This window comes from Cryptomeria japonica, chromosome 3 (genome assembly GCF_030272615.1).
Source record: "Cryptomeria japonica chromosome 3, Sugi_1.0, whole genome shotgun sequence".
NCBI classification, from domain to species: Eukaryota; Viridiplantae; Streptophyta; class Pinopsida; order Cupressales; family Cupressaceae; genus Cryptomeria; species Cryptomeria japonica.
Genome location: NC_081407.1, coordinates 791,475,529 through 791,489,730, shown reverse-complemented (window position 1 = coordinate 791,489,730; position 14,202 = coordinate 791,475,529). Strand labels below are relative to the sequence as shown.

At 37.0% G+C, this 14,202-nt stretch overlaps 1 protein-coding gene across 1 annotated transcript; it reads left to right on the top strand.

Annotated features, from left to right (window-relative positions):
- Positions 1-6,774: 6,774 nt before the first annotated feature.
- On the top strand, positions 6,775-8,826 carry LOC131069548 (uncharacterized). Its single transcript, XM_058005048.2, has one exon. It carries the CDS (start codon positions 6,775-6,777, stop codon positions 8,824-8,826), a length of 2,052 nt encoding a protein of 683 aa, XP_057861031.2.
- The last annotated feature ends 5,376 nt before the right edge of the window (positions 8,827-14,202 follow it).

Below are 14,202 nucleotides of genomic sequence, written 5' to 3'. Positions count from 1 at the left end.
ACACTGATTTTACACAAATAATATGATGCTTCTCTTACTCTTATTCAATCAAATACATTACATATTTATAGGATTATCATAACTTATTTTTTAGAAATTTCCCACAAACCACTTTCTTAAATACAAACACATTTGTACCGCTAATGTACTTGCTTATTTAACAAACTACAAACCCAATTATTTTATGCATCCTAGATGCAATATTCCTAAGAAAGTGTTGTGATCTACAATTGTTATACTGTGGAGATGGGTAGGGATTTAATTCAAATTGAACTAAAAGAGCATGGAAATGTTAAAAAAGATACCAAGGTTTGGGATATCTTGGAGGTAGGCAATTTTTCCCCTTATATTCTAGTTATGCAAGGGTTTGATCAAACCATTTCCATGGAGTTTGTTGGTTTGCTAAAAAAGGGTGTGGTTTTAGTCTGTGACATCTCTTTCTAGGTTTTTGGAGGAGACCATAGCTACAATGCCCTGCTAGGAACCCCAAAGGAAAATCCACAACAAGGGTGAAATAAAAAAAAATTAAAGTATAAACATCATAAGTGCATTTACACAACATGCACAATAACACAAGTGGAAGACTTACACCAAAATTCCTTAAGGGTTACCAACAAACAATTAACTCCACAAGATAAATTCCACAAATGCAATTAATCCATCATTAACTCAATGATCACAAGAAGCCATAAGCAAAATACAGATACATCATTGAAAGATTGAAAGGATACAATATAATTCAACTTCAATAGCATGTACAAATATCATAAAGGAAACTGATAAAAACATCCCCACATAGGATTACATTGCTCTTCCAATACACAGCTTCTCAATATACATATAAAGATACATCTCAACCCAAATACAAGGTTACATAAGATCAATATTGCAGTGACCACATAGGTCTCCAAATAACAATAATCTCCAAACATGAGATGAGCATGAGCCACGAACCACAGGAACACCTACGAAGCCAATCCTCGCATGAAGGTACAAATCCAAACATCCGATGGGAAGTGGCACTACCACCCAACCATGCAATTCCCAAAATGGAATCACCCCACCGTGCTAGGAGATAGTTGAGGACCCTCAAGCAAGTAAAGGCATGACATGGTCGAAAAAACAATACGACTCCATGACAGTACAAGGAGACTCCACAATAATCCAAGTGACTCAGCATCACAACTACATTTATGACTCAATATCCCAAAACACAAGTGAACCGACATCACACACACAAGTGAACCTAAAAGAGAGTGTCATCCCATAGATTGATGGTTACCTCGATAGGCTCTCCTAGGTCCCAGCACTCTATCATGGTGACCTCTCCCAAACTTCCGGCTCCAACTAAGTCTCGTGTGGACCCTTCCAACCTTTTGTGAAGATAAGGTGGTTGGTTTGCCATTCCAAGCCTTCTCACAACATTATGAGCCCTGTGCAAGCACTCACCTATGCGCGAGGTACAATTATCTTCATTAATGTTTGAGTACTACCCACCTAATAAATTAATTAGATTATCACTTATTATCTAACTTTCGCAGGGGTAACTTGCTCGAAAGCCACTCTCTCAAAGGACACTAAATAGACAAGGTCACTCCCCGAGGACCCTATGGTGAAGCAGATAGCCATTACACCACTTTTAGAAACAAGTGGTCAAACCAGGACATATTGACTCTTGGCTAACCATAAGGCAAAGACACTACATGGTTATGACAACAAAGACAACATATATCACTTGGTCAAAGGTACCAAATACGCCACCATAGGATGACTGAACCACGGACCAAAAAAATAACACCATATACACTTGCAAGAACAGCTAATTCACTAAAACCACACTTAGACAATCTTTGAGAAAAACAACATCATAAACACTTGCAAAATCATTGATTGAAAATTAAATAAAACACTCTTTTCCAGCAGTCACATCTAATCAATTTCCAAATCAATATTCCATCAGGAATGAAATCCACATTAAACATTCAACCGAACAAAAACATGAATTCTAAACAGGCATTTTAATTCATTTCCAGAATATACCCAATTTAACCAATTTGAATTCTTAAATCATGACTTGATTTCCATTGATAAATCTATTAACCACATAGTAAAAAAAATCACATGAAAATCACCTTTTATTTTATTCAACACAAAATCCATTCTAAAATATATTTCATTTATTAAAAATTAACTCTATGCACTAACCGATTTGAATCGGTAAAGGAACATGGTTACGCGGGGGTTAAACCAACCCGCAGCAGTGTCGTTGTCAGGGGCCGCAGGCACTACCTGCCAGTAGTACTGCTGCCAACCAGTAGCAGGCACTACCATCTGATAGCACTGCTACCAATCGGTAGCGGTGACTACCGACCAGTAGTGCTTCTATCGTTCAATAGCAGTAGCTACCGATCGGTAGTACTGCTATCGCGTAGCAGTACTGTCAACCAGTAGTACTGCTACCTGCGGCAGCAGAGACTACCGACCCGCATGGTGGGACTAGCCCGCCACGGGGTGAGGTAAGGCAAGGATAACAAAACAAATAAAATACATGCCTCCCAAGGCATTAAAATCCATACACCCATAATCGTTTAAACAAGAAAATGATTCTTTTCTGGAACATTTCACGGGCACACACATACACAGTGCCAAATCCAATTTTTCAAATGGATATTTACCAGCAAGGTAAAAGATGAAAAAAAAGTCCCACAAGAACCCCAAATCTAGGCAACATGAAACTAGAAAGCACACAGCAAGCTAAATATAGTTCATTATTTCCAATAGAAGAGGTAAAACAAGAAATGGATTTTCAAAATCAAACACACAGTAGATAGAGAAATGAACCATTTCCTTTCTAAAAGCAACCATATGATATAGATTTCACAAAACCAACAACAATAAACACTCTTTCTTCCATTCCAATCATTCCACAAGCATCTACAGGAAGATTTGCATAATTTCCACACACACGAAACAGACTGAAAAATTTCAAATAACAAATTTAAAACAAGAAGAGAACCTCCAACCTTGAAGCAATAGCAAGCAAAGAGATGAAGAATTTCCAGTCTTGCAAACCAGGTCGAATTTCCAGTTCCTCCAGAAAGTTTTCCAGAATTTCTCTCCAAAATTCCCCTCTTCCTTCTTCTCGTGAATCCCCCGAATAGCATGAAAAATTATCTTTTAACCTAAACTTTCTAGGTTAAAAGTTATTCCATCCAAACAGATTTAAATATTTTAAAACTCAAAAGCAATCAGATTTACCTTTTTCCAAGAACAATTCTTTTCCAAAAATTAAAATGAAAAGGTCAAATGAAAAAGTAAAAAGGAAAGTTTTTATTAATTTCTATTTCCAAAATACTTTCTTTCCACATAATCATTTAACATTTAAATGGCTAGGCAATTATTTATTTCCTTTCACAAAATATATTAATGCCACTTTACACAATAGAATAAGCCATTTAACCATTTAATCTAGCAATTCATCCATTCAATTAAATAGCCATTTAAATAAATAGAAGCACACAAAACAAAGGATGATCAAATGACGACTCACAAATGACCAAACCAAAGCACTGTGACTTGCATACCAGCCAGACGGAACAAGACAACTGACTGACAACACTCACACGAGTGCAACTGCGGGTCAAGCTAGGGTACAACAACTATCTCCTCCACTCCCATTGGATATAAAAAGGCATGCTCAAACATGTGAAACCAGGTGGAGTCAATAACCCATACCTACCTGGTACTAGTACCTGCAATGTCCTGCACCAAAGAACCACACATGCATATAGACCAATATATATATATATATATATATATATATATATATATACAGACACATCATGCACACCAAACAGCGTGCACACCAATGAAGGAGAATCATGGCATTCCCTGTCTCACCGAAGTGAGTGAAGGAAAATCATCCCCTCGCATCCCAATACACTTGCAAACACGCAACATATAAATAACGCATCGCAATATAAGGTAAAAGTGTCAGTCTATGATAATGATCCATAAAATAACATTAAACATAAGCACTGAGATACTGCATAACATCATACACCACAGATCCAAATAAAGCATGAAATAACATCGCATAACATCTGAATCAATATACAATAATGTTCCATTGAACAGTCACTGAAGTCAATCAAAAACATACAAAAAGAGGCTGAACAAGGAGGGGTACTACAATAGCTACATGGCAACTAGTATCCCTAATGAAGGAGTGCAATTGCCAAAGAAAACTAAGGGGGATTACAAGGAGGCTATGCAAAATTTCTTGAGAGAAGGGGAAAACTTTTACTGGCTCCGAAATGTCTACAATCATGAAGACCTTCTCGGTGGTTGGTCGAGGGTTGTAGAGGTGTTAATGAGGTACATGACTCTCTAAGATCAATGTTTAAGAGGTTCCATGCCTTTTTATTCCCTATGCTTAATCGTTTTCATTACCAAATGAAGCTCAATTTCCCTTTTTGTATTTTTGCATCTTTGGAAGAATCTTTTTTTTTTTAAATTGCTTATTCTGATAAACTCTCCTCCACCAAGGGTTGATCCTTTATCTATTTCAATATAATCTAGTGCTTAACCCCAAAACCAAGATTGTTAATCCATTCATCTTTATGCAGCATGCCAACTCCCAATTACATACCCTTAATATTGCTTCTTGTTTAGCAACTTAAGTCCCTAAGTCAAATTTGGACCCTTCCATCTGGGCTTCAAACTCCTCCCCAAGAATCCTAGTTGACTTAGCCCCTAAGTCTTCAAAAGACAAAAGGGTGTGTTTCTTTGAACCTCTGGATTGTTGAACTCTAAACCTTTGAAGAACTCCTCTATGTTAAATACAAAAAATAGTGTGGATTCCTCGAGCTATGAGACATATTCCACTTCTTGTTTTGTTTCTCCTAACCAAAATGGTCATGAAGAACCCCCTCCTCTTTCTCTTCTCAGAGAGGACACTACGGAATAAAAAGCAGTGCCCATTTTCAAACCCACCCAAATGCAATGCATTTTGTGTTTTAAACTTCAATAGAAAGCATAGAGATTTGCAACGCTCTCAATATGTGCATGGAACTTTCTAAGTGGCGGATGGCTCTATTGTATTCGACTAAGAGAAAAATTCAAACTTTGGAGAAATTTGGTCTTCAAGAAAGTCTGAGATTGACATGGGGAAGATCTCCACAATAGGGTGTGGGAACAAACCAAGAACATGGATGAGACCTTCAAAAGTTGGAGGGTTATTATGTAGGAGATCTAGAATATTAAAAAGGAGGCCAAGAATTCTTGGTTGGAAGTGGAGGTTGCAAATCTAAAAGAGAAACAAGAGATTCTCATGAAGAACATTCAAGAGTTTACATACTACTACAGGGACTCGGTTAATAATATTGTCCTTACCATTCATGTCCTCCAACAAGAGTTGGAATGTTGAAAGGAGAAAAAAAGGAAGAGATGTGATACGATGTTTGCAGCTCAAAGTAGCCTCCTACAAGAAGTTCAAAAAAGACCAAAGTAGTTGTTTGAGCTCCCCAAAACTCCCCTCTAGGCAGAAGGTGATGTTGATACTCCAGGATCTAAGGGTGCCTCTTTTGAAGAACAGTTGGATATCTTACAGATTGAATGGCAAACTGCTAAGGGGCTGAAGTCCCTTAATGATAATTAACTATTTTTTGGTTTTCTGCTAGTCTCTTATGTATTGGTTATTCAATTCTAAAGACTTTGTTTGTCATTTTTTTATCAATCTTACTCTTTATAAAATTTATTTTGTTTGTTTTGATGATGACTATATAATAAATCCGAATCTTTCCCATACTAGTATAATCAAAAAAATTAAAAATATTTATTTATTTTAAAATTGTTAATAAAACATTGATAGGATACTTACCATTGTTATAAGTTCTTGTTTTTTAGCAAGTCAAAGTCCAAATCTTTTATAACTGCATAAAAAACCCTGCTGCTATTCTGGCTCCAAAATGGCCAAATTGTACACCGTGTTATTGACATGTTAGTCAATCGAAGACGTTGTTTACAAAATCTACGGTGTAAAACGTGCGACTAACTTGCGTGTTATGCACACCGTACTGCCATTTTGGAACCAGAATAGCTGCATCGGCAAAGGTTTAGTGAAAAGAGTACCGTACATGTGCAATATGACTAGACGGTAGCTTGGATGACAAGCATCCTTGTTACATGACACACATCCGAACAATTTCATATTTAATTAGAACAGTATCGGAATTTGACTCTTAGTTTGGGATGCGTCTATTCTGGTTCCAAAACGGTAGTATGGATGGACTAACATGCGTGTTAGTTGCGCGTTTTACACCGTCGATTTTGCAATAAACGGATACGATTGACTAACACATTGCTATCACGCTATACGAAAAATCTATTTTGGAACCAGAATAGCCATGACCCTTAAATCAAACAGAAAGGCAAAGCTGTACCGACAGCTGTTTACTGTCTTCTTCTTGATCATCTTTTGACTGTATTTTTATGCATTTTTTCAATTAAAAAAGAAAACGGCAAGAAAATTGCCGGTGTATATCTGGATGCACTTCTGTTTTCTTGTCAGAGGAAGTTGAATTTGTCCTTCCAGGACTCTAGAGACGTCACTGCTCAGGTCACACCTCAATCAGCTAAACACGAAGCGGCCGCTTATATACTGATACCTGTTCCTTATTCGTTTCATCCTAAGCATTCTACAATAAATCTTGGTACAGAAAAGTATTTTATTGCCTTGGATAGAATTCCTTTATCGTGGGTGAAGTTGCAGCAATGGCGGAGGTGGAGAGAAAGTTGGAAGGGCAAGTTGTCTTTTCTGAAATTGGTCGCACGCATTATGGATTCGATGTTTTCACAATCGATCTTCCTCATGACTTGAATGAGGTGAAATCTGTGAAGCTCAAAGACAAAAGACTAACAGACGGAATATCTGTTAACTACAATGCTCAATTTGTGGCCATTGAAGATGTCAAGCTCTTCCTTCGACACCAAGATCACGCTTTTGCAAAGTCTGAGTTGGAGATTAATGACGAAGAGGAGAGCTTGGTATTTGTCTCGGAGCGAACTGGAAGCGCCAGAATACACTTGAGCGCAGCCATTAAAACAGAGGAAGATAATTCTTCGAGAAGAGTAACTGTGGGTTCTCTGAAGGGAGTCGCCGGATTCTTCTTCGACAGGCCCATTGTCAACAATGGAAAAGTCTTTTTCGTATCGACTCGAGAGAAACCTCCTAATCAAGCTATCGGGAGCTGGTCTGCAGTCTACTCTACGTCTCTCAAAACAGGGGCAACAGTCCGGCTTACTCCTCCCGGAGTTACCGACTACAGTCCCTCCATTTCTCCCTCTGGAAAATGGCTGATGGTTGCCTCTTACGGCAAGACAAGAGAGTGGGAGATGAGACATATTGAGGATCTCCAGACTGATCTCTATGTTTTCAGTGCAGATGACAGCTCTAACAGGAGAATGGTTGCAGAGTGGGGAGGCTGGCCGAGCTGGGCAGATGAAAATACAGTCTACTTTCACAGAAGGGCTGAAGATGGGTGGTGGAGCATCTACAGATTGAACCTTTTGGATGGAGCAATTCAACCACAGCGGATAACGCCGCCCTCTGTTCATGCTTTCACTCCCTGTGCTTCACACACGGGGAACTGGATAGCGGTGGCTACCCGCAGACCGGAGACCAAGTTCAGGCATATTGAAATCTTCGACCTGCAGTCGAAATCTTTTATACCGGTGACCGCCTCTATCAATCCGGAGATTCATCACTACAATCCTTTCGTTTCCCCTGATTCTTCAAAGCTGGGCTTCCACAGATTCAGGGGAGAAGATGCCCAAGAGGGTGACACCATGATTCCTTTCTTAGAGCATGTGGAGTCACCCATTGCAACGCTTACAATGCAGAGAATAAACGGCTTTTTCCCGACGTTTTCTCCTGATGGGTTTCTCATAGCCTTCAATCCTGGTGTGGGTCCAATTGGTGGAGTTCACGTAGTGAAGGCAGATGGGGTGTCCAAGAGATGGAAATTGTTCAATGGCCCTGCATTTGCTGTTTCATGGAACGCCAAGAAAAGTGGGCTTTTATATGCATCGGTTGGTCCAATTTTTGCTTCGGATAAAACTACAGTTCATGTAATGTCAATCCGTTTTAATCCAGACGACCTGGGAGAAGAGAGCGATGTCAGATCTGAGGTGAAGATTTTGACCAAAAATGGCACCAACAACAATGCCTTTCCTTTTTCATCTCCAGATGGGAAACAATTGGTATTCAGATCGGGGAGATCCGGGCACAAGAATCTGTACATAATGGATGCAGAGGAGGGCGAGGAGGGCGGGATTCGAATCCTGACTGAAGGCCCCTGGATTGACACCATGCCCTCCTGGTCTCCCGACGGTCAATGGATTGGATTTTCTTCTAATCGGGGCAATCCCCATCAATCGACCTACTTTAGCGCGTATTTAGCTCATCCAGATGGATCGGGGCTACACAGAGTGCCGGGCACCGAGAAGGAAAGAATCAATCATGTCTGTTTCAGCCCCGACTCTAAAAGTCTTCTTTTTACTGCGAATTTATGCGGAGTTTCGGCAGACCCAGTTTCTCTGCCCAATCAATTCCAACCTTACGGGGAACTTTTTGTGTCTGCATTGGATGGAAGTGATTTGCAGAGGTTAACTTTCAATGCGTATGAAGATGGGACTCCTGCATGGCATAAGGGTTGTGATGTCGAACAAGTTGATTTCCAGTCTCCGAATTTAGATGAAAAGAAAATATCAGGGGAAAAGCTGAAAGCTGATTTTGATGAACCAGGGTGGCTTGCAGAACCGTAGAGTTGTGACATATGGAATAATTGGCCTCTTGCCAAGATTACAAAGCTTTTTAGTGATCTGTCTTGTGCATTTTGTCTTTGTTTTCTAGCTTTGATCTTGCACTGCCATTTGGAATCTCTGCAATAGGTAGTGCTACAATGTCTTATCTTGTTGAAATGAGCAGGTAATCCAAAATATATATGCACCGACTTTAGGTAATCCAAAATGGATAGTGCACCGACTTTTTGATAGTGGAGATTGACTGGAACGACCACCTGGAGCCATTCTTCTGCTGTTTTCATTTGCATTTATGCTCTAATGCTATTTTGGTTGTATTATCTATTGTGATTACGGTTTAAAATTCATGTTGTAAGTATCTAAATGGTGCTGTATTCAAATCTTATTATATATTTCAGTATTCAAAACAATTTTACAAACTATGTTCTTTTCTACTTTTTTTCACTGCAGCTTTATTTTGACAGTTTCTTATTCTGTTCTTCCATGTAATTATTCACAAGTTTTTATTTCAATTGAATTAATTTTTTTCTTTTATATTTTAAAAATGAAGTATTTGTGCAAACCAAATATGTAAAGAACAATGAAATAAGGAAAAAAAAATTGCAATTAATTATAGTAAATTTTAATCTGAATTATTATTCGGTTAATATAAATAAAAAATTTATATGTTAGAAATCTAAACTGTAAAGAAAGATATAAAGCATTCAAGTTTCATCAATATAAATTAGATATAAATAACATAAATAAACTCTTTCATTTATAATTAAGAATAAGATATGGTGTCTGTGACTTAATTTTTTAATTTTCAGTTTTCAAAATTTATGATAAAGAGATCTATTAAACTTTAATTTAATTTATATAAACTGTTAAAATTGGGAAATTGGGTAAATGGTTGTTATGAGAGCAACAAATATCTAATCTTGATTTTTGACCTACTAAATTAAATAATATGACAATATCAAGTGATTTTTTTTTTTGTGATAGAATTTTTCAATTGCCTTCTGAAATTATAAAGACTTTTGTTTCTTAAATATCTAAATTTTTAAACAATGTCATTAGAAACAAAAAAAAAAAAAATTATTAAAACATTTTTTTTTGCATTTTTAAACCATAAGATAAAATTCAACAATGTTTTTTGAATTTTATAAGTATACCTGAACTTATAAAAAACATTAATATAAAAAAGATGAGTTTGACATTCATATATACATCTGTGTTTGAACTTTTAAATCATATATTAAGTTTGTTACATTGCTCCGGTTTATTTATTGTATGTGTAGAAAATGATAGAGTTAAATAAGAGTTATTTTTTAAATTAAGTTTATCAGAGATAAATTTTTGTAAACTATTATTTATGAAATATGGATTTAAAAAAATTGGATTAATATATTAGATCTGAAAAATCACACAATTAAATCTTAACATGTTTATATAATTTAACATACTACAGAAAATTATAATTTGTTCAAAGTTAATTATTAAAATATTGTGTAAGAGTATTTTTAAATTCAATTGTATATTTTTTGTATTGATGTTTTCAATCACGTTTATCTATCTATTTTGTAAAATTGATGTTAATTATTTTTAAAAGAAAATTTGGTCAATAATATAGATTTTATTAATATTATGAGAAAAATATTACAATAGGTAATATGCATCCACTCTGTCCATTCAAAAAATAGACCATACACCTCATCCACCCTGGCCATTCAAAAAATAGACCATACACCTTATCAAGGTCTGGAGATATAACAAAATACATCCCAGAAAAATTCATCCCAAATACCATCAAAACGAGCATATTAACTGCTCGAGAACAGTTGAAGTTCAAACATTAAAAGATTTACAGATTCACAACCCTAAACATAGACTACCAGCAGGCTAAAGAAAAACTAGAAACATTGCAATTAAAGATTTGGCTTAGATCCATCCTGGAACATGGACAATTCAAGCACCGCGTCCATAGTTTTCTTTCTTAGTGTGAGCTCACGACCCACCTCCACCTTGGTCACCTCATTCACCACCCTTAGCACAACTTCCACTCTCATCAATTCAACAAAAATCTTCAAAGCCTCCCAGCCCCGTTTTGCAAGAGCCCTGACTCTCACCTTCATTTCAGCCTCTTGCCATTGAACAAAGGGTACATGTAATTCACTAGCACCCCCACTCCTTCAAATACATCAATGCCCACTCTAGGAATTGTCCATTCTAAGATAGAGTCCATGCCCAATAGATACTCTTCTGAAATGAGAGCTCTCAAAATATTTCTCACCTTGTCCACCGAATCCTCAAACTCTAGACCTCATGTTGTAATTAGGGAATATATCTCTTTGTTTGTCCTATACCTATAGCCTATATGTGCAATCGCCTCCCTCGTAATTAACTTCACTGCCTCCACCAATCTTTCATCCTTGAATAGAAAAAGTCCCTGCAACCGTTTGTTTGTGACCCTACCCACAAAGGGAACTAACTTCTTCTATGTTTTCAGTGTAAAGCTCGCCTCCATTGCTCTAAGAACTACAATAACACCACCTTCACAACCTTACCTTGTTCTCTCTTCAATACAGCCTTTGGAGGAGATAGAAGGAAACTGAACAAAAACTTTACACACTAGTTGTTAATAGCCTACAATTTAATCATCAAATTAGCACCACCATACCCAACTCCAACGTCATTTACCTCTAACAATTTCCATTTTCATCAATGCATTATCATAAACGTGTTGTCATAAATGTATAAATATTCCTTTCTGATCAATGCAGCAATAACTCCACCACAATACCGAGCCAATTAGCTTGGCCAACTTCCACCTCTTCGTACATGCTCGAATCTAGGAGTTGCCATAAAATCATACTCTTCCACTACATCATCTATTTGTAGATTACAAAAATCTTCAAGGTGATCTTCCTATAGCACATTGAATGATGTGACCCATTTAGATAGCACATCAACCACCTCATTCCCAGACCTTCGCACATGAGAGACTTTGAAGTCTCTAAAAAAAATTAAATCAATTTTTTAACATAATTATATAAGAACCATGCCTGTGTTTCTCCTTTTATAATTGTATTTATAATTATCAATGAATCCCCTTCCAAATGAATATTTTTAAATCCCAATTTCAAACCCCATTCAACCGCCAAAAGAGTTGCCTGAACCTTTGCTTCATTGTGTGTGCCCTTCTCCAGTCTTTGAGCTCCCAGTGCTAAAATATTTCCATGCCAATCCCTAAACACTACCCCTGCACTTGAATCACCCGGATTACCTTTTGATGCATCGTCAAAATTTTCCTTAATTCACCCTTCCTCTATTGGTTCACATTGATCTTTAATCTCTACACTTGCTGATAGCAAAGATGAATCATCTCGTCTAGGCCCATGAATGAGCCGTGTAATGCCCTGCCAGAAACCCTAAAGGAAAACATCACAATCTAGTCAACTAAAGGGAAATAATTTTTTGTTTTAAAAGAACAAGTGCTTTAATTAAAACCATTGTACATCTAATGACACAACGGAAGTCTAACACCTAATTCCCTAAGGGTTACCAACGAAGATTACTTCATAGATTATATTAACACCATGGAAAATCCTATTGTTCAACTAATTAGGAAAATTAAATGTTTAAGATAAAATATACATCTAAATTCCATAATGAAAGAATTCAAAGTACTCCAAAGCAATCATTTAATATATACAAAAGATTTAAGTAACTGAAATAACATGCATTCTAATAATTTCTTTTTTTATAATATCCATAAATACATGTTTTACAAAAATACACCATGAATTATAATGTTACAAAATGAAGGTTACATAAAAGTTTGATACAATGACCTCAAGGTTTCCACTGAACAATGATCACGAACAAGAGCTGGTACATGAACCACGAACCAAGAACATCAACGAAGCCCTTCCTCGCCTGAATATACATTCCAGAACATCCGATGGGAAGTGGCACTACCACCCGACCATGTGATCCCGAAATGGAACCACCCCACCGTGCTAGGAGATAGTAGAAAACCCTCAAGCAAGTAAAGTAAGACAAGTATGAAAGAAATACATGAGTCCGCAAACATTCATGTGACTCAACTCACAAACACTAGTGACTCTAAGGAGAGAGTGTCATCGCATAGCTTACGATGGATACCATGGTACAACGTCCATAGGTCTCGGCCCCCATCCTGGGTTTCTCCTGGTAATCTCTCCCGAGCCACCGGTTCCAACTAAGTCTCATGCGGACCCTACCAATCCTTTCGTGAAGACAAGGTGGTAAGTTTGCCATTCCAGGCCTTCTCGTAACATTATGAGCCCTGTACAAGCACTACACCTATGCATGAGGCACATGATCTTAATTAATGTTTATCTCTCCCATCCCAAATCAATTATTAGGTTATCACTTTTTAACTGACTTACGATAGGTTATCCTGTCATCCACTTTAGGCACGATCCCTGCTCAAAAGCCACTTTCTCTCGTAGGACACTACAGTAAAAGTCTCTCTATGAGAACTCTATGGCGAAACAGACAACCATACCTAATCCTGACAAACCACAGGTGAAGGATAGACGATTTACTAACCAAAGATTGGCCATTTGGACAAACACACAATGGCTCACATCCATAAAGTTATACCTTGACACCTGACCAAGGAAACATAAGAACATAGGACACAACGATAATGCAACAAGAATTGGAATTTAAACTTGACAAAAAACACCATTTACACATGATCCTAACACAGACAATCTTTCCTTAAAACAGTCAAATGCATAAACAACTTGCAAATAGAGACTTCCAGAAAATAAGAATTACAACTATATTAATACACTATTTAATAAGTCATAAACCTAATGTTTCAACAGTTAGCCATTACTCCCCAAACTCTCCTAGAGAAGCGACTAATAAGTCTTAATACCTAGGTTCTGAACGCAAGCATAAATTTCTTTCATATAATAAAAAGTGTGCAATATGTTCTTAAACTGCAATATTCTAATCATTTAAACAAAATTCCACTACTATAGCTAATAACTTAATTACATCTAAAACCCTATGATTTTTCATTTAACTATCCCAAACGACTAATGATACCTTTCCATAACCATAATATAAGCAAGATCATAATCATAACTTATAACAAAAACTTCCGTAAATAATAAGCCAAAACCAAAGAAATTTCTGACCTCTTGTAATCTTGACCGGTTTCCAAGACCTCAACGCCCTTCCGCCAAATAGTAACGTGCCTTGCTTGCGAACCTATCTCCAATATACTCCCAACTCTATCTCAAAACTAACTCTCTTTGATACTTCAAAAGTATCCTCTCTATCTCTCTATCCTATTCTATTTTTCTCCTCTATTCTATTCTTTCCTCTATTCCACTCTTT